Source organism: Fusarium venenatum (genome assembly GCF_020744135.1).
Source record: "Fusarium venenatum strain MPI-CAGE-CH-0201 chromosome Unknown EDB82scaffold_3, whole genome shotgun sequence".
Classification (NCBI taxonomy): Eukaryota; Fungi; Ascomycota; class Sordariomycetes; order Hypocreales; family Nectriaceae; genus Fusarium; species Fusarium venenatum.
The window spans coordinates 3,550,202-3,570,811 of NW_027072131.1; the positions used below are offsets into that span (position 1 = coordinate 3,550,202).

Genomic DNA, 20,610 nt, shown 5'->3' on the forward strand with positions numbered 1-20,610 from the left:
CGTACTTTTTGCTTTCACAGACTCAAGCACTCGTATCTTGCAGTGCAGATCCTCGCTACCCTAACCAGTCGGACATAGCGACTATTCATGCAGCGTAATCTGTCGGAGTTTAGCACATTCACCACCAATTGTTGTACGCCTAAATGTCGGGTTCCTGAGATTCTACAAATGTCGCTATTGCCACTCAATCAGCAAGTTGCATATAATAGTGGGTGCTTACCCCGTGGGAGTCATCGCAATTTGCTTTGAGTTTGCCATTCGGTGAAATGTTGTTGAGAAATTTGTTTCGTATTGGTAAGCCAAACTGAATCAACATTTTCTATTCTGCCAAGGCTGATCTGCACGGGTTGTGCATATAAGCAAAGAGCCTCCAACGTTATCTGCCACCAGGTAGTCAACGTTGTTTGGAGTTCTTAATAAAGAGTCCCTCCGTCTTTGGAGGGATAAGCAAGCCAAGATACCGCTTATATTGATTACAAAGTCTATGGACACCATTCACATGTTAACTTTTTTGCACGAAATGCTGGTCTTCAAGGGCTATATCGAAAGATTTGGCTACTAGAAGCATAGAAGACCCATCATATCAGGTCGTTCTGTTATTTTATACCCCTTACGCTATTCATTCTCATATCCCAAAGCTTCAAGGTTAGCTTGCCTATCAATCAGCCCCCTGGGTAATTGAAAAGACATGAGTGCAACGTTATATTTAGTTGAATAGTCTCATTTGTGCATTCCCATTTCATCATCATTGTTAACCTACCGAGAACCACATCGACTTGCATCTGAGCTAGAAACACAAGAGACGAAATTAGCAGTTCAGCTTATGCTACTCAGATAAGACTTATTGAGCTATTTGTTTTTGTACTTTAAAGAATGCACCACTTGATTGGCAACACAGAAAAATCCCCATACGATGCTGCTTACCCTATATGATTCGTGCAGCTGGGTCAAAGAAAGGATAAAAGGAGAAACATATAAGACGAGAAAATTTTTAAAGACTAGAAGTTGTTCTCTCTCAAGTCTTCTGGCATAAAACTTCTTTTAGTACCAGTGTTGTAGTATTATTAACGTACCAACTAAAATGCGAATGATCCATATGCATGTTAGAGTACCAGGGAATGAACGTGAATTGTGTAACATTTTTCTTCCAAAATACGTGCTAGTCAACTTGCCTACTTCAGAGTTACGAGAGAATGTTCTTTCATGCTATCCATAGTTGCGTTAAAGAAATTATGCTGGCATGTTATCGGTGATATTTGCAATGACGATTGCTTGCGCATGAGAGAAGGTCACATCGATACAGCTTTATTTTCGATATCGAATAACAACGAGACTATCCGTATATGTTCATTTGTAGCGCTGATAGTAAGCACGATAGCGAAGACGGAGAAGATGCATACAACCTCAATGAAACGGCGAGAAGCAGGAAGCTTGGGCTGATAGTAAGGAACAGAGAATGGCCACTCAAGCTCAAGTGAGTTAGAATGTGATTGAATAACTAAACATTCTACTGTACATGTCCTCCAGCTATCTACTTACCATTACGGCATTTATATCAAGGTTGATCAAGGCTGTGTTGTGCACTGCCAATGATCGACCCAATGGAATGGCGCAGCAGAAACAAGCAATTTCCTCTAGATCTAGAGATTAATAGCCCTCATAGTTTCCTCATCAGTAACACGATCTCTTGGGCTTGGATTGTGCAACACTCTGGTTGGTCCCCCGAAGGGGGAAACGAAGCCAGAAAGAGGAATTGACAGCCTTACAGGGCACCTTACCCGCGTCATAGCATGCCGCCGACACCGAGCTTGGTGGAGCTAAGACTGCAGCTTTGCCTCAGCGGCACTAAAAAGGCTCAAAGGATTCGCTGATCCTTTCCCAAAGCAGTATCAATGCAGCGCTCTCCATCACTCAGTATCATATTGAGTAACATTGAGTATCACAGCTTCAAAGTATATAACTAGGAGGAATTTCCAGTAATGAAAGCATATAATAAACATCATAACTATCAAGACAACTACCAAGATAACCATCACATCTCAGTCTTTCTCTCATTCAACTACAAACCACTCACAAATACTTCACATCACATCTTACACAATGGGCAACTCAAGTTCAAAATTCAACACCTCTCAGCTGTCCGCTGAAGAGCTTCAAGATATCCCAAGCATCATCCGCATGTCATACCAAAACTCATGGAAGAAATATGCCTGCTTCACAAGTATGAACATAAGTCTTGGCCCACCCGACGCTGAGCCCATGTATACCATTAGCTTCACCAAAGGCTTATACGGCGATGTTGTCCTTCACAAAGGCCCTACTCCTGAGTCGCCCGCCATCGCGACCTCATCACGAATCAAGCAATACCACGATGACTACCTCATCACGCTGCCTACAGGAAAAGGTATCCACGAAGAAACTCTGCGCCGACCTAAGGGACTCAAGGGCCGTTTCTGGTTCGGATGCCTCGTCGGCGACGGTCCAGAGCAGCGTGTCGAACGCTTCGAATGGCGCCGATCGCGCGGTGCTGAAGTCAAGAGTGTTGGACAGTCCAAATGGGGCGGCTACAAGCTCGTCCGTCTCGGTAGCACCAACACCAAGGAAGAATACTCATCTAGCGAAGAGGATTTCCCAGAGGGCAGCAGCAGCAGCGGCGGCGAGGGCTATACCAGCGACGGAAAGGAGGTTGTGGGAGTTTGGGGAAATGCCAGCTGCTGGAAGACCATGTCGGGTGTTGGAGAGTTCCAGTTTCGGGGAAGTGGTGCCACAGGCGAGTTGGGCAACATGTGGGCTTTGATGGCTGTCATGAGCTGCATGTCTATCTGGCAGAAGGTCCAGAGGGATAACGCTACCGCTGGTGCTTCGGCTTCTTCAGCTTCTTCCAGCTCCGCTGCTGCCGCCGCTGCTGTATCATAAGTGTTTTGATGGATTGTGGTGCATAGAGTTAGCGGCTTTCTTTTGACAGGGTTCGATGATATCCATATTTGTTTACCGTTTAGAACTATTTATTCAAGATGATTTAATTTATAAACAGTTATTGACAATTTTGTCCTCTTGTTAGCCAGTCCTTGTATGTGAAGGACTACCACACCATTGTCAGGCAAATATGCAGTTTTGCAATACTCATTTACAGATGTGGAATAACTTCAAGAATACTGAAATCGGCATAATTTATATCAGATAACGGAGTGTGGGTAGAAAGCCACGAGCAATGGCAGGCAAAACCCAAAAAAGATAGTGAAGTGTTTCTTTAACCACGTTTCTCAGGGGAAACGGCAAAAAACATACAACAGCGGGGATTCGCTGGTCGTCACCGACCCAACTACTAATCCGCCGGTTAGTGGCTTGACTATGGGAGAGCGGACGGGATCCCGTATTTTCCACTACCTTTGGTCGTATGTACAAGAATAAATGCAGAAATGAATTATATAGACGGTCTTGTGTTACTTCCTCAAGAGATGGCTGCGACCAGAAGGAGTTAAAAGGATCCCGACTGGTGGCGAGGAGTGCTAAAGCCAGAATAGATCTTGAGTAATTCCTCGAACATATTTACAGAGCTTTACTCATCCTAAAAACAAGCCAAGAGTTGTTTTCGTTCAATCAGTTACGACATCTAGAGAAAGGCGTTGGATTGATGGATTCACAACGACGGCGTGGCGTACTTAAGCTTTCAACAACACCGTGGAGAAAACAGTAGAGCTCAAAGACAGAAGGGGGATAAAAGACCTCTAGGAATTGTAACAAGCGCTTCTGATACCATCCAGTAGTTATAGCCTGCGCTTTAAAACCTATTGAGGGATATTCTATATTACATCATTTCTTTTCTTATTATTCAGCTGAAAAAGCAAAAAAGAGGCAAGTTAGAGCTCACTTACACGTAGAATCCTCTTACGTCATTGGTTCATCGCTTATATGTAAGTCCACTGTCGAAACTCTCAACACTCCCAGCTACCAACGGTAAGAACCAACGGTCTTGGACGACAACGTCGTTTCGGGCAAGATGTGTATTGAAGAGGATCACCTTCTTGAGCCATCCACCTTTGATGATATGAGTGCCGCCAAGGAAGATTATGAAGGGCACACGGGCAATACTGTTCGTCTTGATCCTCACAGCAGATATCTCTGCATATTCTGATCTTATCTGACTGTAACCTGCAGGGCGCCCAAGCAACCCATTGGTATCATATTGGTGTAAGTCTCGTACTTCATTAGCTGTTATTCAGCATATTTACAGGAAGCAGGGTGCAATAATAGTTCCTTACGACTCAATCAGCGATTTCCTCTGACAGTCCCAGAGTTATTCTGGCGGCTCAATGGAGAGAATACCCCAGACACAAATCAATTGGCTCGCACAGCTCTGTACAAAACTAGATGTTGAGGATTGTTTGCTTGCTACCCTGACATAATTCTTATGTATTTATAGTAACCAGAACTAAATAAGGGTCATAAGTGTTAACTCGAACCCATCATAGCAGGAAAAGCAAAGAGTAGTGCAGCAGAAGAAGAGAGTCTAAGGTGCGTGTCTCTCTTTGAGAAAAAGTTTAGGTTCAAAGAATAGCACTGCGACACTCGTCCTTGAATTATACGAAGATTAAACATATTGCATACACCTCGCTGCAGTGAGTCAATAGGAAGTTAATGCATACACGTGATACATTTCTCCCGTAAGTACGGCAACATGCCCTGCTTTCCTTTCTCTCTTCTCACCACTAACGAAGGCTTTCACAATGTCGCTTCGCAGATACTCAAGATCTCATGGCGCGCCAGCACTGCCAAACTTTGAAGATTTGCAACAACCTTATACTCCAAATCCCAACATCGTTCAGGCGGAGTCTAGTAGCTCTGGAAAAATCGTTGTTCTGAACGGCTTTCCAGGCACAGGCAAATTTACAATTCTCAAACAGCTTCAAAAACACCTCCCTGGCGGCGGGCCCACCTGTCTGCTTGATAACCATCTACTCATCGATCCGGTGGCTGCAGTCATTCTCGACCGAAGCGACAGACATCACGAGCTGCGTCGCTTGGTTCGAGCCCCTATCTTTGCGGAGCTAGGTAAACGTGCAAAAGACGGCGACACTATCCTTATGACAGCATGCCTAGCGGCGGATAACCAGAGAGATGATGACTTTCTTCACGAACATCTAGAAATTGCTCGCAATAGTGGCGTCCCCATATACTGGATCAACCTACGCTGCGATCCCGATATCCTTGAGCAGAGACTCTCGACTCCTGATCGTCAGAAAGGCAGCAAGTCAAAATTGACAGACGTGTCCGTTCTGCGCGACATCATTAAGAGCAATCAACTCATTAAGCTTCCTGGCAAAGAAAATAATGATCCATGGGCGATTTATCGGGAATTAGATGTGAGCGGTTCCGTGGAATCATCCGTCGGCCGTCTGAAGGGCATACTTGGGCAGGCGTCTTGAATCGCTCCAACACTTATCATTTCTCTTCCCAACACCAGGAATCCCAACACTAATACAAAAAAAACAAAAAACACCGATAATCAAGTCGTCTTATATCGAACACAACAGAATCAACTGATATTCAGAACGCCCATCATCAATCTCCTCCGCCGCCACCTCCACCGCCGCAATCTCCTCCTCCTCCTCCACCACTATCACCACTGCTACATCCTCCACTGCTGTGATCGCCACTGCTTCCTCCACTATCATGATGAGAACCGCCTGCACCGTTTTCTTCGCTTGACCATCCCCAATGGCCTCCATCCTTATGGCCATGGTCATGGTGAGCCCCAGTGGTTGAAGACCCTCCGTAAGGGTTCCCTAGGAGGTAGGTCCCTCCGTCGTTGGCAGCTTGGGGACTGGTATAAGTAGACCAAGGACGGGTAGATTTGGGTCTGTTTACAGGTCTCTTTTGAAGTTGTTCAACAACATCTGGTATGCTGTTTGGAGTGGATTTAACAGGTGCTGCTGCTGGTTTGGACTTGTCGGTTTCTTCTTGTTTCTTTTTCCGTTGAAAGTTCAAGTACTTTATGAAAAAGTCTTTTGGAGACATTTTGTGCGTGAGTGACGATGAGAGCATATGTATCACTGTGAGTTTGAATTTAAGGGTTTATATATACATGTGAGAATAAGGTTGCTCTTTTAGCCCTACCTCTTGTGACTCGAAGCTACAAGGCGAGGGAAAAAGCCAGTATTAGACTTTGGTGATCGCGGAACATCACCAAATATCCATGGCCTGCACCAAGCGAAAAGGGTGCTGTCGAGTCTCCCAATGTAGTCGGGCGTTCCTAACCCAGCTGACTCGGCCAGACCGAGCAGTCTTATGACCTTCGAACATTATAGCTAAATAGGGCAATGGGTTGTTAATAGACCACTAGCGTCTAATGTGTTTACTTTCCAGTTTCGACTATCAGAAGACAGGAGGTATACGATAGAAATAGTCCACAAATATCAAGCTTCATTCACAGGGGTATATCGTGTAAGTCACATTACCTTTTGTTTCCAGAACAAAATCAGCAGAATTACAATGGTTGAACCAGGTTTCGATTGCAGCTGAATGTCTTGCTCCCACTTTATGAGCTGTTTTTGCTCAGCCTCCAAATACGAGATGCCCTTTCCGGCCCTCGTCATCGTCACAAAATATGCCTTGCATCGCCCCATGCTAGATAGATGATAAGCGCTACGTGACTTGAAAATAAGGTAAATTTTCCAGACTGAATATTTCCCTGTACGCCTCAAAAGTAGAACTGAACTGGGAGAAACTACTCATGAGACTCCATGGCGATATTCCCGCATGTCTTAAAAATGCATGCATTCACTGTTGCCGGAGAGAAGCGAAGATGGTATGGGCGACTCACAATACTCGCAAACGGCGCCTGCTTTCGAATATTTCTGACGCATCTCAGCCTCTTGTTATTATCCGACCACCTTAGGCTACTTATTCCCCTTTACTGTTTTTAATTGGACTCGTTCAGCGTTCCCAACCATGTCATATTCGGACACCCTCGTTTTATAGAGCTAGCAAACATAGAGACCCATACTCAAGTTCAACGAGAAACAATCATCACTAGGTAGGTATGCAAAACAGCAGCACCCTGCCATTGGCTATTGAGGACTCGAAAACTCACTTGGTGTGCCAACCCAAGACCCTTTATATAACTCCAATCCCGATTCGTGTGGGATTTGTCAAACCGACCAAGAAACATGAGATTTGATTGTAGAAGATGGTCATGAGAGGCTGGCATGAAGCAACAGCGCCAGGCCTGCCCGGCAATTTGCTGCAGGACAATGAGAACCGCAACAGAGAGACATCTTACATCAACAAGATCAGGCCGCGTGGCCTAATGGCTAAGGCGCTAGATTTCGGTCCTCAGCAACTGATCCCTCTAGAGATTCCAGGTTCGACTCCTGGCGTGGTCGATGAATACAGCTGATTTACTTTTTGTCTTTGCTGGTGCAATTTAGTGCCTGACATGCTCTTTTTTAATCATCTATACAGGGATTGGCCTAGCTACATGGTGCAGGGTCTAGTCTACTGTTAGCTCTAGATGTAAATATGTAATAGAACGATTGAGTTGACAAGATATTACTTCTCATAGATGCCATTCTGTTTTATAAAACAATTATAGATAATTTTACTACTCTAATATTCTAATCTAAATTTTAGAAGGACATTCACCTAGATGCATTTGTAACTCGTCATTCACGAACCAACTGGCAGCTGGCATCGCCAACACTCGGAATCCAGCCATAGTGTAGTCATGAATGTTACACAACATCAACAGAAAGCCAACAGACGCTCAACGAGATGCCATAACCAACTACACCACGGAACCGATGCCTTCTTGGTGCTTGATGACAGCTCACTCACTACGTCGGAACAAGTTGCTGAACTATGGAAGCGTGGTGTATTGTTCCTAGTGTTCCAGTACAGTCATCTATCGACGAGAAGAGTGTCAGCACTAGTGTAATACCTCTATTGAAGTAGTATTTGGTTATCCTGAACCCGTAAGCAACCAGACGCCGCATGCCCCATAACTTAGTACCTCCACCGTGATGGGTGTTCTTCCAACTAGAATGTGTCGGTGATGTCCCAGTTAAAATTGTCCATGTCCTGTGTGTCAAACCCTTCAAACATAGCGGCATCGCCGGAAGGATCCAGATTCCCACCATCAGTGGCAGACCCGAGCCCCATGTCAGACGACACACCTCCCATACTAACATCGAGAGCCAGATTGTCAACCGACATGTTATCGCCCTGAACTCCTGAAGCTGCAGCAGCCATGGCATCCCCGAGAGCAGCAGTATCGTCGGTAAGGTTGAGTGTCATGTCCGCTGGCTGAAGCATTCCTTGTGGCTGAGGAACAATCATCTGCGCCTCGACTCGACGGTGTAAGCGTACCACATGCTCAGCCAACACAGGGTCTTCCTTTTGAAGCTTCCTACAACCTTCGACTTCCACCTTGAGAAGATCACGGAGGGTTCGCTGACGTTGAATTGGCGGAAGCATGTTGCCATTGGCATCAAGCATACCCGTTACCGGGGTATCTTTCACGGCGTCTGGCGCGCAAATCAACGACATAGCCACGTCGTAGATAATATTAGCGCTTCCAGCTGCCGTGTGTTGTCTTACTTCCTCCAGGATCACATGCAACAGTCGTCTGGGGCCCAAAATCTTGAGTCCAGCCAGGATTTGCCGATGAGTATAAGAAGTCGGCATACTGTTCATAGCAGGATGTATGCTCCAGTGAACGAGGCCTTGAATGGTGAGCTTGACGGCACTGGAGAGGCCACTCGGAGGTGTAGCCGTCCATGATTCAAGCTCGTTAAGATCTGTGCCCCCTGTTCGGCGTGATAGAGGAATGCTCTCCTTGAGAGTTCTCAGAAGAGGTTCAATGTCTTGGTTCTTAGGATCCCGGCGTTGATATGTTCGCAGAGCATGCTCCAAAGGCTTTGCAATAAGATTCTTCACAGACGAAAGCATTGTGCTTGCTTCCCCAGAAATTGAACTTGGAAGTAAAATAAGCTGCAGGATCTTGATGATGGACTTTTGTTCCTTCTGGTCGATCCATAGGTAATCTGCTAGGAACCGGATTGCTGGGACAAGAGATGGCAGCAAGAAGGTATCCACGAGGTCTATCCGAGTTAGCACATGCCTAATAATCCATGGTTAGAGTACTTACACTCTATTCCTCCCTTAAGGCTTTCATCGTTCAGATAGCCATACGTGTAAGCAACCACGATGCTCTGGAAAAGGGGTGCCACTATGAGATAAAATTCCTGTGGCGGACAAGAAGACATCAACTCGTCACCGAGACCACCAGCCTCTGTGTCAAAGAGACCATGGACCCAGCCGTTGATATGATCATTCTCCCGCTGTGTAAGCTCGTCACCTTGTCGTCCAATATGCCCGCGGCCGATTATCCTAGCTACCCATGAGTCCGGGGCTGTAATTCCAATTTCCACTGCGTTAAGGTTATAACGATACGTAAAGGCGAATACAAGAAGCAAGACTGCTCCAAACTCCTCGTACACAGGCTGATATTCGCCTTGGTCTTCCTCGTATCGCCAGTTGTCGAGTAGCTGGCACAAAGGTTCGAGTATGTTTGGCAGTTTCTCAAAAAGGAGGATAACATCCAGTGACTGGGGCTTTGCTGCCAACTGACTACAGAGCAGTTTCAGAGACATCGTCTCTTTGTTGTGGCATGATTGCCGCAGCACCTATGGTTCGTTAGATACTGCCAATATGAGGACTCAAGAGTACATACCTCGACGAGGGCTTGACAAACAGCCCCAACGTTGCCATCCGTCTTGTCAAGCTCCCGAACCAAACCCTGAATCTTGTCTATATCAGATAAACAATCCTGCACCAGCTTATCCTTGGAATGTTTCTGCAAAGACGGCTCATATGAAAGTGAAATCTCGCCCAGGATTCTCTCAACGTGCTCCCGTTGTACAAGCCCGTGAAGGACACAGGCGGCACAAAACTCCTCTCTAATACTTTCAGTATAAGGGTTGTTGTTCCTAGACTCATCAAACATGAGTGAGGCCGTAGGGAATAGGCTGGTGTCCACATGAGTGAGCGCTTCTGTGATGCAGAATTCAGCCGATGTGCCTGAGAAGCCAGGAGGCAGCAGTTGATATAGGAGCAAGGGGAGTTTGTTGATCAAAAATGAACGCAGGAGGTGAGCGTCCTTCTGTCCCTCATTGCGGAACACAGCATTAGCCAGAATGTCGAATGATGCCAGAATTAAATCAATAGCACTTGACTGGATGTCTGCTCCGTACTTATTACTCATGTAGGAGAACAGAGCATGATCGTCCAAGATGGGGCGTCCAATAAGCTAGGTCAGTTAGTATATGATATAGCCTAAGAAGTTGGCATACTCACCGCAGCATTGAGATAAATATACAAACCTGCTCTCGTATTGCTGACAGAAATCGGTGCTACCACAAAGTTCTCCAGACCAACAGTAGAATCAAGAAGTTCATCCATGGCGGCGTTGGCGACCTGCTTCTTCTTGTCTGCAGGGTCAGAGCTGGCAAGAATTTCAGTGCGGAACAGTTCGAGCTTGTCAGCTATCTCCGGCACGAGCTGCAGTGCAGGCAAAAAGCTTGCTAGGCTTGTGGACAGCGCTTTTCGAACATCTACAATCAATCAGTACAATAGGCCGCCAAGGATGGGTATCCGGATGGCATACCTTTCGCAAATGGTTTACCTATAGCGCTGACGAGAATGTTATTCTCGCACAAGCGCAAAAGTAGTGCAACTAGAGCTGCTCGCGATGACTCCATTTCGTCCCTCAGCTGGCCACTGGGGAACTGCTGCTCAAGCATATCAGCAGCGAAGGCGGTTGCGGGCAGGGCAGTGGTGAATAATTCCATGAATTTTGAGATGATCATGGCCACCTCCAAAGCCGTCCTCGAGTCCTGTATCGCTCTACCCTCGACTACTGATTTAGTAAGTCTGTAGAAGAGAACCTCTTCGGCCCAGTAAGAGCTCTTCCACCGTATGATGTTCTTCTTGGGTTGCGCATCCCCCTTCTCTTCAACCTTTTCTTTGTCATCCCCGTTTTCCTTCTGTTTTTCCTTCTCCTTTCCCTTTCCTTCTTCAATGTTTAATTGCAGATGTTCTTTTTGCGCTTGTGCGTGTGCGTGGGATGAAGAGTACTTGTACAAGGCCCTTAGTATTGACGGTGTGTCAACATAGCCCAATTTTGTGAGGACTTGGAGGTATGGAGGTATTCTGGGATCGAGGCTACTGTCATCTGAAGGCTGAGGGCGAAGAAAGAAGTCGGCGACGAGGGTGGGAGGTAGAGGATGTTGATCGTGGACAATCTTGACGTAGGCCTCGAATTTGTCTGTCTCGAGTCGTTCGGAAACACAGCGAGCGACGAATTGGCACCAGTACTCAATTGCTGCACGCATAGCATCTCCAGCTGCCGCAGGGTTCTCCATAGCGAAGGAGGCTCGGTATCGATCGTCAAGGGGAGGTAGAGGATGGTAGTCGGTGTCGCGAAATGAATCAAGGATGGACAACGAAGCTCTGAATCGCGTCCATAGAACGATGGCCTTGCAGAGAGGCTTTTTGAAATACAATTCCGTCTATAAGTACCTGAAAACACTAATAATGTCCAAAAAATAGGTCCATTAGACCATAAACTCGTGGTTGAAGCCTGGGCGCATAGAGCTGTCGCGCACCCTAAGTGTATGGGTGGATGTTGCTCTGGGTAATGCAAGGTGCAATGGTGGGACCTTAATTAGAGTGCGGACTAATTCCGCCGTCGACAAATAAAGGTAGGAGAGGTGGCATTGATAAACTGATATTTTATTTATCTAAATCTCCAAGTCAAAAATACTATAGAGACCGACTGATATTACATTAGTACATAATCACACTCGATGTCTAGATATTATCCGTTACCCCAGGCTCAATCCCCTCGAGCAATTCCATCAGCTCCTCCCACACACGTCTATTCAACTTTTCGCCTACGTCCCCTTGCATACATTTGGGAAGCTGGTGCTCCTCGCCATTGAACATGAACTTTCCATGTAGATCCTCTCCTGCAAAAGCTCCAGCCAACAACGCCCGAGATCCCATCTCCGGGGTCCGTCCAAGTATCGCTACAAGGGCAGAGAGAAACAGGGAGAACGGAAAAGATATGTGTTTGAAGAGCTGTGTGCAGCACAAACCTGGGTGTACTGCATTGACGAGGATATGTCCCTTTCCAGAAGCGTCAATTTCTTGGGAGAGTCGAGACATGAACATGGCTTGTAAGAGCTTTGATTTGTTGTAGTGCTCTAGAATGTTGGTTTGAGCATCGAGAGCCTCGAATATGTTTGGCTCATCTATAGGGAGACGGCACTAGTTCCTGTCAGTGATGGGCTGTCAGGCGTACTCGTAGTAACGTACATCAAAAGCTGCATCGGAAGATACAATGACAAGGTGAGGAGCGATATTGAACCTCATCGCTGTTAGCCTTAGGGCAGGCAAGACAAGGAGCGAAAGCAGAGCCGTAGATATTACGTTGACAGCCAACATTGATTCATGGCCTTCAATCATCTCACGACTGAAATCGAGAAGGCCAGCGTTGTTGATGAAGGCATCGACACGCTCCAATTTGTTGACGCGAGAAGCGAATTCCCGAACGCTGTCATACGAAGCGAGATCTAGATGCCAAACTTGAACGATATTTTGCTTCCCAGTCGATTTTTCAATGTCCTCCTTGGCTTGCTCGCCCTTTTCAATACTTCGACATGTCAAGATCACATTGGCGGCTTTAAGTTCTGTAAGATGACGGACTGTTTCAAGGCCAATACCTGGTGAGAACGACATCAGTTCTAAATAAGAGCGATCTATTGGGTTCAGAGTTACCGCTGTTTGCTCCTGTCACAACGAATGTTTTGCCTGTGCAGTCTTCTTCCTGTGCTGGTATCGTGATGAATCTGTCACGGATCATGTTTAGAAAGAGCGACATATTGACAGCTTGGTCTCAGCCTTGAGCTGAGCGCAATATCCAATTGGATGGTTAACCCCAGTATATGAGTGCGAAAATTGGTGGGTGAGATTGACTTGTTTACTATAAAGTATTGTCTGACAGGATAAATAGGGCGCAGCACAACACTAGGCTGAATTACTAAAGCTGCTATTTCTTCCAAGTAAGCAATGCATGGACCCAATTTTAACGGCGTAACTTACAAAATGCAGACTGTGGTGCATTACTATATCTATATATTGACTCTAGCCGAAAACTAAGTGGCACTAATGGATATTGGGAGTTGGATATATATCTTCAGAAACATGAGGTTAAGCCAGACTGGCTAGATATTCGTGGTATCCATTGGTTCAAGGAGATTCATGCCTACTGAAGACTTGTCACATCGAATAACTAGCTTGGGCTGCATCGTAAGAATAAAGGGTTGATTAGCTATTAATGAAATTTATAGTCTATAATATTCGTAAAACACAGGGGAATCTTTACGCTGCCATCTAAACTCAAGCCAAACCCTGCAGCCTATTACTTCTCAAAAGTATGCATCATAGTTCTCTTTCCAGCTGCCCACGCCTCAGACTTGTCAGTGCCCAAGGCCCGGCCTTTGGCGAACCAGATCATGATACTAGGCAACTTCCAGGTACCGAACTGGCCTGTCGCTCTGCTTCGACCAAGCGTCACGCCGAACATAGTCTTGTTTGCAGGAACATACTCAGGGACCTCGCCACCTTCGAGATATGTAGGGAGACTTTTGAAGAGGTGTATCGACTGGTTCTCTGCCATTCCAAGCTGTGACGCCTCAAGGTTGCCTACGTCGCCGACGACAAAGACGTTCTTGTGTCCTTCAACCTGGAGACGAGTGGTCTGCTTGATGAAGCCATTGTTGTCGAGGAGCGTCTTGGGGACGAACTCAGTGTTGGGAACGATTCCTGTTGCGGGAAGGTAGGCCTGCGCGGTGATTTGCTTAATCGTGCCATCAGAAGAGCGGACTTCGATGACAATGTCTGAGGATCCTGGTGTAGGTGTTGCGCTGATGACCTTTGTGTTTGGCATACTCTTGACTTTGAGGTTCTCGAGTTCCTTGACGATAGACTTGCGGACTGTGTCGGTGGCAGGGGGAGAAAGGGGCAGAGCGCCCGAGTAGATGAAGATGACTTCCTTTTTCCCATGCTGAGAATACTCAAAGCCAAGTTCACCAGCGGTCTCAGAGCCGGTCGTTCCACCACCAGAAACAACGATGGTCTTGGCCTTGCTGATCTGATCCTGCACATCGTGCAACTTGGTCTTGGCATCTTGTGTAGAGCCAGTACCCTTCCAAACCATACCGTCCCGCGTTCGGGAACCAGTAGCAATAATTAGAGTGTGGTAGTTGACCTCTCGGACAGTAGGAGTGTCGTTCAGCTCAACGCTGACGAGGTTAGAAGAAGTATCAAGAACAACAGCCTTGCCCTGAATCCACTCGAACTTGTCGGAGGGATAGTCCGCGAAAGTAGGCTCAAGGGGAACAAAGGCCTTGTCATCTGGTACTTGGCCGGGGATAACGACACGAGGCATTGCAACAGGCCAGTGGAAGTGAGTGTTGGGGGAGACGACGACAATCTTGAGGTCGTCGCGCTTGAGGACTTGGTTGACCATTGTTTGACGGATGATGGGCATGGCAGCTGGGCCTGCGCCTAGGACCACGATGGTTTTCATGCCAGACATGTTAAGTGGAGTTTTGGATGTATCAATATGCTTGAAGTGAGTATGTATCGCTGTCGTTATAATAAGTGAAGATGTAATTGAAGATTCAATTGATTGCTGTGATATTGTTGTAATGTGGGTTGAGTTGAGAGAAGAGATTGTTGATCCAGAGCCGGACCCGACGAGCTCTATATACAAAATTCATTTAACCTCCGGATACTTCTTCGGCATATTACAAACTCATCAATCCGTCCATGTCTTGCTGTAACACAGCAAAGTGCTACTCTGCAATGCGATTTCTCAGCTTGTGCATGTTTGAGTTGTAGGCTGCTTACGAAACAAAATTTAAATTAGCTGCCACGCCGCGCGCGGCATGATTTAGCGGCGTCCCATAGAAGATAGTTGGTTAAAATTGACCAATTGCGCTGCTTGACGCTCTGAGGCTCCCTCTCGCGCGGGTTTCGGAGACTTTTGTTAGGCGACTCTCCGAGATCCGCTCCGCTATAGTTTGGTGTTGATTACACATTGTAAAGAATTGGTCATGAGCTAGATGCGAAACCGAGAATTGGAAACATGTGGCTTACATTTGATGTACTATGTTTTCTATCCTCAAATGCCGACATATCTCCCTTCAAGCTGTTTCTGTTACATTTATAAGTTGTCAAACTACAGTGATGATTGATGGATGAGTCCGCTTTCACATGCAGCCAAGGTCCGCAATGTTACCCTCGTAGTAAGTGCTCCATTCCATTCATCAACTGCCGGGAGTCTGGACCCTGTATCTGTTTCTAGCTACCTGGTTAACTCTCAGAAACCAGGTACTGGAAGAGCAAAAAACTCTAAACAAGCTTGAGATGCGTAAAAGCAGGGAAAGAACTATTCTATATGTGGGTAATTGGTTTAAATCATGCTATCTTCTATTTTTAATAGCCAAGCTTTACAACAACACACCCAAGGAATATCAGGAGGTCAAAGTCTTTGACAACATTCGACTGAGTGAGAGACAGCTGAGCCAAGAGGAGTAATTACCGAGTGTGGTAAAGTTGGCTTGGGGGCCCACCTCGAGCTGTTGACTTTAATTCAACATGCCTCTACAAGACAACCGCAATACTTACAAATGAATGTGTTGAATATGAACGAAACACTTGTATGTGATTAAAATGAAACTCCTCTTTAAAATTTGCTTCGTCTCATCTCAACACTTCTTGGCTCACAAAAGCCGGAGTTCTCGGCTATGCTATAGGTTAAGCGATGCGACACTAAATCTCCATTCGTGATACAACCTTTCAACTACCAACTTAGCTTCATATTTCGAACGATAGCAGATTGTTATGATTGGAGTAGAATTACACATTGTGCAGGGGGTCTTATTGGTTAGTATAACGTGGTTGTTTTTCGTCAATGAAGATATTGTTTCTTACTGGCCACTCAGACTGATTTCAGTCAAGCAACTTGCGAAGTGGTCTTGATTGAAGAAACAGCAGTAACTACAACATCAAACACTTTGCTTGCTAAACTATAGAAGGTTGTATTACTATGAAAAATTCAACAGAGAAAAAACGATGATAAACAATGTATGGCATCGTCATAAGCTCCTGGATCATGAATTTCAATAATCTTGTCTTCGCACGTTTAAAGCTACACCCCAACACCATCATCAGTTATTGTAGATTAACATGAATGACGACAATGTTCGGATATTCTTAAGTAGCATATCATTAGATTATTCTCATTTATCATCACACCCAGCTCCAGTCCGTTTCTAGACGTCAATCTCGATCCGGAACCGTTGCCTACCATATCCTGCAGTGTTACCTATATACGGTATTAGATCGCAGTATCTCGATGAAGAATTAGGCGCAAATGCCTAATGGGGAAACCGTTATCGAGATCAAGCACAATAAAGATGGAGACGGTGACGCTTACGGTGACGATGAACGGTTGGATGCTGGCATTGCCAGTCCAGCTATCCTGATGGAAAGACACCCGCGGTTTCATCTCAGCTGGCGAAGACAACCTCTATGGTAAGAAAATACGTCCGAGTGTAGACCAGCATGCACTCACAATGACATGCTCAGTATCCATTTATCGTCATGAACACATAAAGGAGAAGGTTGAAAGGCTGTCAAGTACGAGAGGCCCCTTATGTTGGCGGTGCGGCTTAAACGTCATATCCCGGGGAGGTGCTGTAATATGATGCAAAAGTTTGCCGCAAGGCAACCCTCCACCGTCGCTTGTTACGGTCAGCAAAACCTCCCCTGAGTTGACAGGTCTTATCTGCAATATGGGAATTAGATCATCGCTGATTGTTATTGCGATTGCGTATGCGAGTGAGATCGGGTCAAGCCTTTTTTGCAGGCGTGCAGCCTTTTCGATGAGAGAGCCTTATGTCATATCTCCAACGACGTCAAAACAAACATCAGAAGCAAGGATAAAGTTGACAGGATGGGGCTTCAACAGAGGATTCTTTGCAGCAAAGAGGCCCTGTCAAAGACCAGGGAAATGTCAAGTATACAAATGGGGCAGAGTCTAGAACGGTTTAAGCCAGACACAGAAGGTCCATGAGCCTCTTTCTGCTACTGAGGAAGCTATTTCGTAAGTGGCATTGGTGATTTTCGTATAGACAAACTGATTTGGAAAGATCAGTGTCGTCATCACGTGTCACGACGGCTGATCTGAGAGGCGAGATGCTTCAGTTTTTTGACAAAGATGTATTATGCCTTTTTGAGCATCAAGCCGTCTAGGCGCTGCAAGGGGTTCACTGCTGAGATGGGGAGAATGCTGGCCAGACCTCGAGATCACGGGCCTCTGTTTGGTCGAGACGCTCAAGCTAGAAACCGTTTCTGCACCACCAGCACTTTTGTGAAGAACAAGCTTGTGAGGCACGGTTGAGGCTCTAAGTAAGTTTGACGTGTGACGGCCGAGGATAGAGTTAGTATTGGTAGACGAGTCTGAGGTCTCAGACTGAGAGTCAACAGAGATACAGGATATGTGCTAGCCTCCTCGTCTAAGAAACTCATCTTCTTGTTTGACCAATGCAATGACGCAGACGGGAATGTCGATAGTTGTAGTTACAGTAGCCTTGTGGGTTCAGGATGTGTACCCGACTGCAAGAGGCCCTACCCATGACGATGTTCCATCCTCCCCTTACCCTTTCTCCTTTGATGTGCATCAAAAACGGTGGTGAGAGCCCAATGTGAGGCGAGATATGACGGTGTACGGTAGCATCTTGTGCCTGCCTCTCCCGTCACAGAAACAGAGCAGACTCCGTTTCCCCCCAGCAGTGACAACACCTGTAAAACCCCCCTGAAAAAAGGTGACATCAGCAAACTGAACAGTGGAGATGCTTCTTAGCGTGGCGGATGAAGTGACCTCATTGGCGCTCTCGCTCCTCAACGAAGATCCATAGATGCCGTCATTGGCCCACTTGAATCTCGACTACCATTTCCAAATTCTTACTCGCTGAGCGGCACAGTAACTCACTTTGCCTGCCACAGAATTGGATAATTGGATCACGGTGGGTGAAGCCGTGAGGGTGAGACGGGAACTCGACGTAATTGCCATTCTCCGTTTCTACATGAGATTAGGCAGGCAATTAATCCCGTTTCTGTGGCGTTTGTTTTTGTATTTTCTTTATCTTGGGCAAAACTTGAAAGATACAGAGCTGTTAACGTCAGGGATGAGTTTTCTGGGGCACATCTGTTGCCATCCTTGAACATTCATTCAGGGTCTTTTTTACAATGGAGAATCATATATCAAGAGATTCGGTGTAGCAGTCACCGAGGATATGGATATGGGGAAAGTGGGAATAGCTTCGCTGTTCAAACTGTTATCCCGGTGCAGGTCAGTCCGATTCGTTAATAAAGTAGCGAGCATGATCCTGGGTTTTCGCTTTAGCCAAGGATGGGAAATTAGTAGTCAAGATTGGAATTTAGGTTCGGGGCCATGGGAATCCTCTAACAATCCCATGCTGTTGGGTGCCCAAAATCCGAGACCTCACATTCAGGCTCGGTCACCATTCCATGGATGGGTCCAGTGATGCGCGCCCACCCGAGAAAGTATATCGGAATTCATCCCCACGCTGATGCGACATTTGAGCCGCAAGAAAAACATATTCAATCAGAGAGATCCAATAAATTCTGAAACTTGTGGCTCTCGATATACGCTAACACTTGTCAACCTCGAGATCTCAGTAAAGATTATGCACTCTAAAACTTCGTCGTCAGTTTGGACTAATCCCGCTCCCGCTCTCTGTTTGATCTCTGGGCTAAATTACTAGATCTCGTAGGCGCTAGAATAGCCCCAACGACTCAAAAGGCCCGGATGAATGCCACCCCGAGAAAACATAGCGATGATCCCTCCTCATATCGAAATGTCTCTGACAATCCTTGTCCCCTCTTTGTCGAGGTCTCAAGGGTCTGTAGGCCGCGTCTTGGCAAATAGGTCCAGAACCTCGACGAACCGTTGTTTCCAAACAGCCGCGTGACCCGCCCCAGGGCTCAGAAAGTAAGCTCCTCGTGGTCCCTTGATCCCTTCCTATAGATCTCATGGCCTCGTAGCTGAAAAAAGTCATTAATCATTCAATGGACTTTTGCGCCATTAGCGGGCGCCCACAGGCAGCTGCGGTAAACTCTGTCATTCATCCTTTCTCGTGAGACTGTCCTGCCGGAAAAAGCTTTCCACTTCTCGTTATTGTCGTAAGAGGATATTCTCTTCTCGGATCATGCATGATATAATCAAAACATTGATATGGCTCCGAATGCATCATTGCCCCGTTGTTTGGCTCGAGCTTCAAGACATGCGTTCCAATCGCCCACCTCCAAAGCAAAGAAATGATGCACGAGATGACTTCAATGCCGGGCCCGGATCAGCAGGGTCTTTCTTTGTTTGTCTATAATCTCCATTCCGCTGCAGTCATCTAAGGTAAGATACTGCGTGCAGGGTTCTTTCTATTGATCAACAAGAGCAAATACACAAATACAGTAAACGGGTGTACTGTAATTATCTCATTGTCGGCGTAGCCTCGCCTCTCACAAGCTCTGTTGCTTCAGAGTCCACAAAAGTAAAAAAGTGGTGGCGATGGAGCAGGACCCTGAACAACTGGGGGTTGTTTGATTCGAACGAATCAAGAAACGTAGCGTCAGAGTGCAAGGATATACCGACGATCTCTCCGAAGCTTACATAGTACGTACCGACTGTGCAGCAGTCTCGACTCGTCAAGCTACGCTATATGCAGACGCTAGACGACGACAATCTCTGCCGATCAGTCGCTCATGATGGCATAACATTGGCTTGAACTGGCTGTTGAGCCCCGTTTCCTCTTTCTCCTCTGAGTGTCTTCTGAAGGAAAAAGAGGGGAAACTTGTTGTTTGTCTCGTGCTTCCTGATGGCACCACGGGTATGACACCCGCACACTGAGAGAGAGGAAGAGGGAGAAAAAGAAGGGTCCATCCTCCACGACGACGATGATGTGCTACGGAACCACACACACCCACTCGAGGGAATATCGCACCCCCATTACACAACTAAACACTCCACTCTGACTGCATTTTCAAGGGACCTGGGGGTGGAGGCTAATCCCAAGCTTTGGAGCCTGTACCTTGCCCGCTCCGCTCCTCTCCTCTGTCTTCATTCTTTCGAGTGTACGGTTTCTGGTATAATAAGACCCTGAGATCCCCCCCTCGAAATCAATTCTCATCATCCAACACAACAAACAACAATCACAACAACTACTCTTCAACCTCACTTTCAAGCCTTTTCATCTTTAAGCCAGCGTTTCAGCACAAGCCTATCAATCAATTCATCTCTACTCGACTCATCTATTTAAGAAGTCGATCGCCTGCAATTCCACTCATCCAAACAACTTACACTCAAACAACTACACAAACAACACCTTCATCATGCCCGCTCGATCTGACTACGGTTCCGTCTCCATGTCCATGTCTCCTCCTCCTCCTACCAACCTCTCA

At 46.4% G+C, this 20,610-nt stretch overlaps 6 protein-coding genes and 1 non-coding gene across 7 annotated transcripts; 3 read left to right on the forward strand and 4 right to left on the reverse strand.

The window, feature by feature from the left end:
- Positions 1 to 1,922: 1,922 nt before the first annotated feature.
- Positions 1,923 to 3,267, forward strand: EDB82DRAFT_506400 (uncharacterized protein). The gene has a single exon (XM_025727434.2). It carries the CDS (start codon positions 2,101 to 2,103, stop codon positions 2,914 to 2,916), a length of 816 nt encoding a protein of 271 aa, XP_025581901.2. The 5' UTR covers positions 1,923 to 2,100; the 3' UTR covers positions 2,917 to 3,267.
- Positions 3,268 to 4,243: 976 nt separating this feature from the next.
- On the forward strand, positions 4,244 to 5,494 carry EDB82DRAFT_240736 (P-loop containing nucleoside triphosphate hydrolase protein). Its single transcript, XM_025727436.2, has one exon. It carries the CDS (start codon positions 4,728 to 4,730, stop codon positions 5,424 to 5,426), a length of 699 nt encoding a protein of 232 aa, XP_025581903.2. The 5' UTR covers positions 4,244 to 4,727; the 3' UTR covers positions 5,427 to 5,494.
- Positions 5,495 to 5,562: 68 nt separating this feature from the next.
- EDB82DRAFT_526924 (uncharacterized protein) lies at positions 5,563 to 6,018 on the reverse strand (the record flags this gene model as incomplete). Its single annotated transcript, XM_025727437.2, has 1 exon — positions 5,563 to 6,018. One exon carries the CDS (start codon positions 6,016 to 6,018, stop codon positions 5,563 to 5,565), a length of 456 nt encoding a protein of 151 aa, XP_025581904.2.
- Positions 6,019 to 7,295: 1,277 nt separating this feature from the next.
- Positions 7,296 to 7,385, forward strand: EDB82DRAFT_t177. The gene has a single exon. It is a non-coding gene; the product is annotated as a tRNA-Arg (tRNA).
- A 218-nt stretch (positions 7,386 to 7,603) lies between these two features.
- EDB82DRAFT_538610 (mediator complex, subunit Med5) lies at positions 7,604 to 11,680 on the reverse strand. Its single transcript, XM_025727439.2, has 5 exons — positions 10,667 to 11,680; positions 10,357 to 10,613; positions 9,734 to 10,309; positions 9,149 to 9,686; positions 7,604 to 9,101 (listed from the first exon to the last, which is right to left on the reverse strand). Exons 1-5 carry the CDS (start codon positions 11,421 to 11,423, stop codon positions 8,038 to 8,040), a joined length of 3,192 nt encoding a protein of 1,063 aa, XP_025581906.2. The 5' UTR covers positions 11,424 to 11,680; the 3' UTR covers positions 7,604 to 8,037.
- Positions 11,681 to 11,785: 105 nt separating this feature from the next.
- EDB82DRAFT_506410 (uncharacterized protein) lies at positions 11,786 to 13,088 on the reverse strand. The gene is made up of 3 exons (XM_025727440.2): positions 12,841 to 13,088; positions 12,379 to 12,785; positions 11,786 to 12,330 (listed from the first exon to the last, which is right to left on the reverse strand). Exons 1-3 carry the CDS (start codon positions 12,941 to 12,943, stop codon positions 11,872 to 11,874), a joined length of 969 nt encoding a protein of 322 aa, XP_025581907.2. The 5' UTR covers positions 12,944 to 13,088; the 3' UTR covers positions 11,786 to 11,871.
- Positions 13,089 to 13,193: 105 nt separating this feature from the next.
- Positions 13,194 to 14,921, reverse strand: EDB82DRAFT_240775 (uncharacterized protein). Its single transcript, XM_025727441.2, has one exon. It carries the CDS (start codon positions 14,660 to 14,662, stop codon positions 13,484 to 13,486), a length of 1,179 nt encoding a protein of 392 aa, XP_025581908.2. The 5' UTR covers positions 14,663 to 14,921; the 3' UTR covers positions 13,194 to 13,483.
- Between the last annotated feature and the right edge of the window lie 5,689 nt (positions 14,922 to 20,610).

Bases quoted from the DNA above. Each gene is read 5' to 3' on its own strand.
- EDB82DRAFT_538610 (XM_025727439.2), bottom strand. From the start codon at position 11,423: ATGGAGAACCCTGCGGCAGCTGGAGATGCTATGCGTGCAGCAATTGAG. The intron at 10,614-10,666 runs GTATGCCATCCG...GATTGATTGTAG, and splicing joins AGGTAAACCATTTGCGAAAG to ATGTTCGAAAAGCGCTGTCC. The intron at 9,102-9,148 runs GTAAGTACTCTA...TAACTCGGATAG, and splicing joins CCTTAAGGGAGGAATAGAGT to ACCTCGTGGATACCTTCTTG.
- EDB82DRAFT_240775 (XM_025727441.2), bottom strand. From the start codon at position 14,662: ATGTCTGGCATGAAAACCATCGTGGTCCTAGGCGCAGGCCCAGCTGCC.
- EDB82DRAFT_506400 (XM_025727434.2), top strand. From the start codon at position 2,101: ATGGGCAACTCAAGTTCAAAATTCAACACCTCTCAGCTGTCCGCTGAA.
- EDB82DRAFT_240736 (XM_025727436.2), top strand. From the start codon at position 4,728: ATGTCGCTTCGCAGATACTCAAGATCTCATGGCGCGCCAGCACTGCCA.
- EDB82DRAFT_506410 (XM_025727440.2), bottom strand. From the start codon at position 12,943: ATGTCGCTCTTTCTAAACATGATCCGTGACAGATTCATCACGATACCA. The intron at 12,786-12,840 runs GTAACTCTGAAC...CGTTCTCACCAG, and splicing joins TGTGACAGGAGCAAACAGCG to GTATTGGCCTTGAAACAGTC. The intron at 12,331-12,378 runs GTACGTTACTAC...GACAGGAACTAG, and splicing joins CTTCCGATGCAGCTTTTGAT to TGCCGTCTCCCTATAGATGA.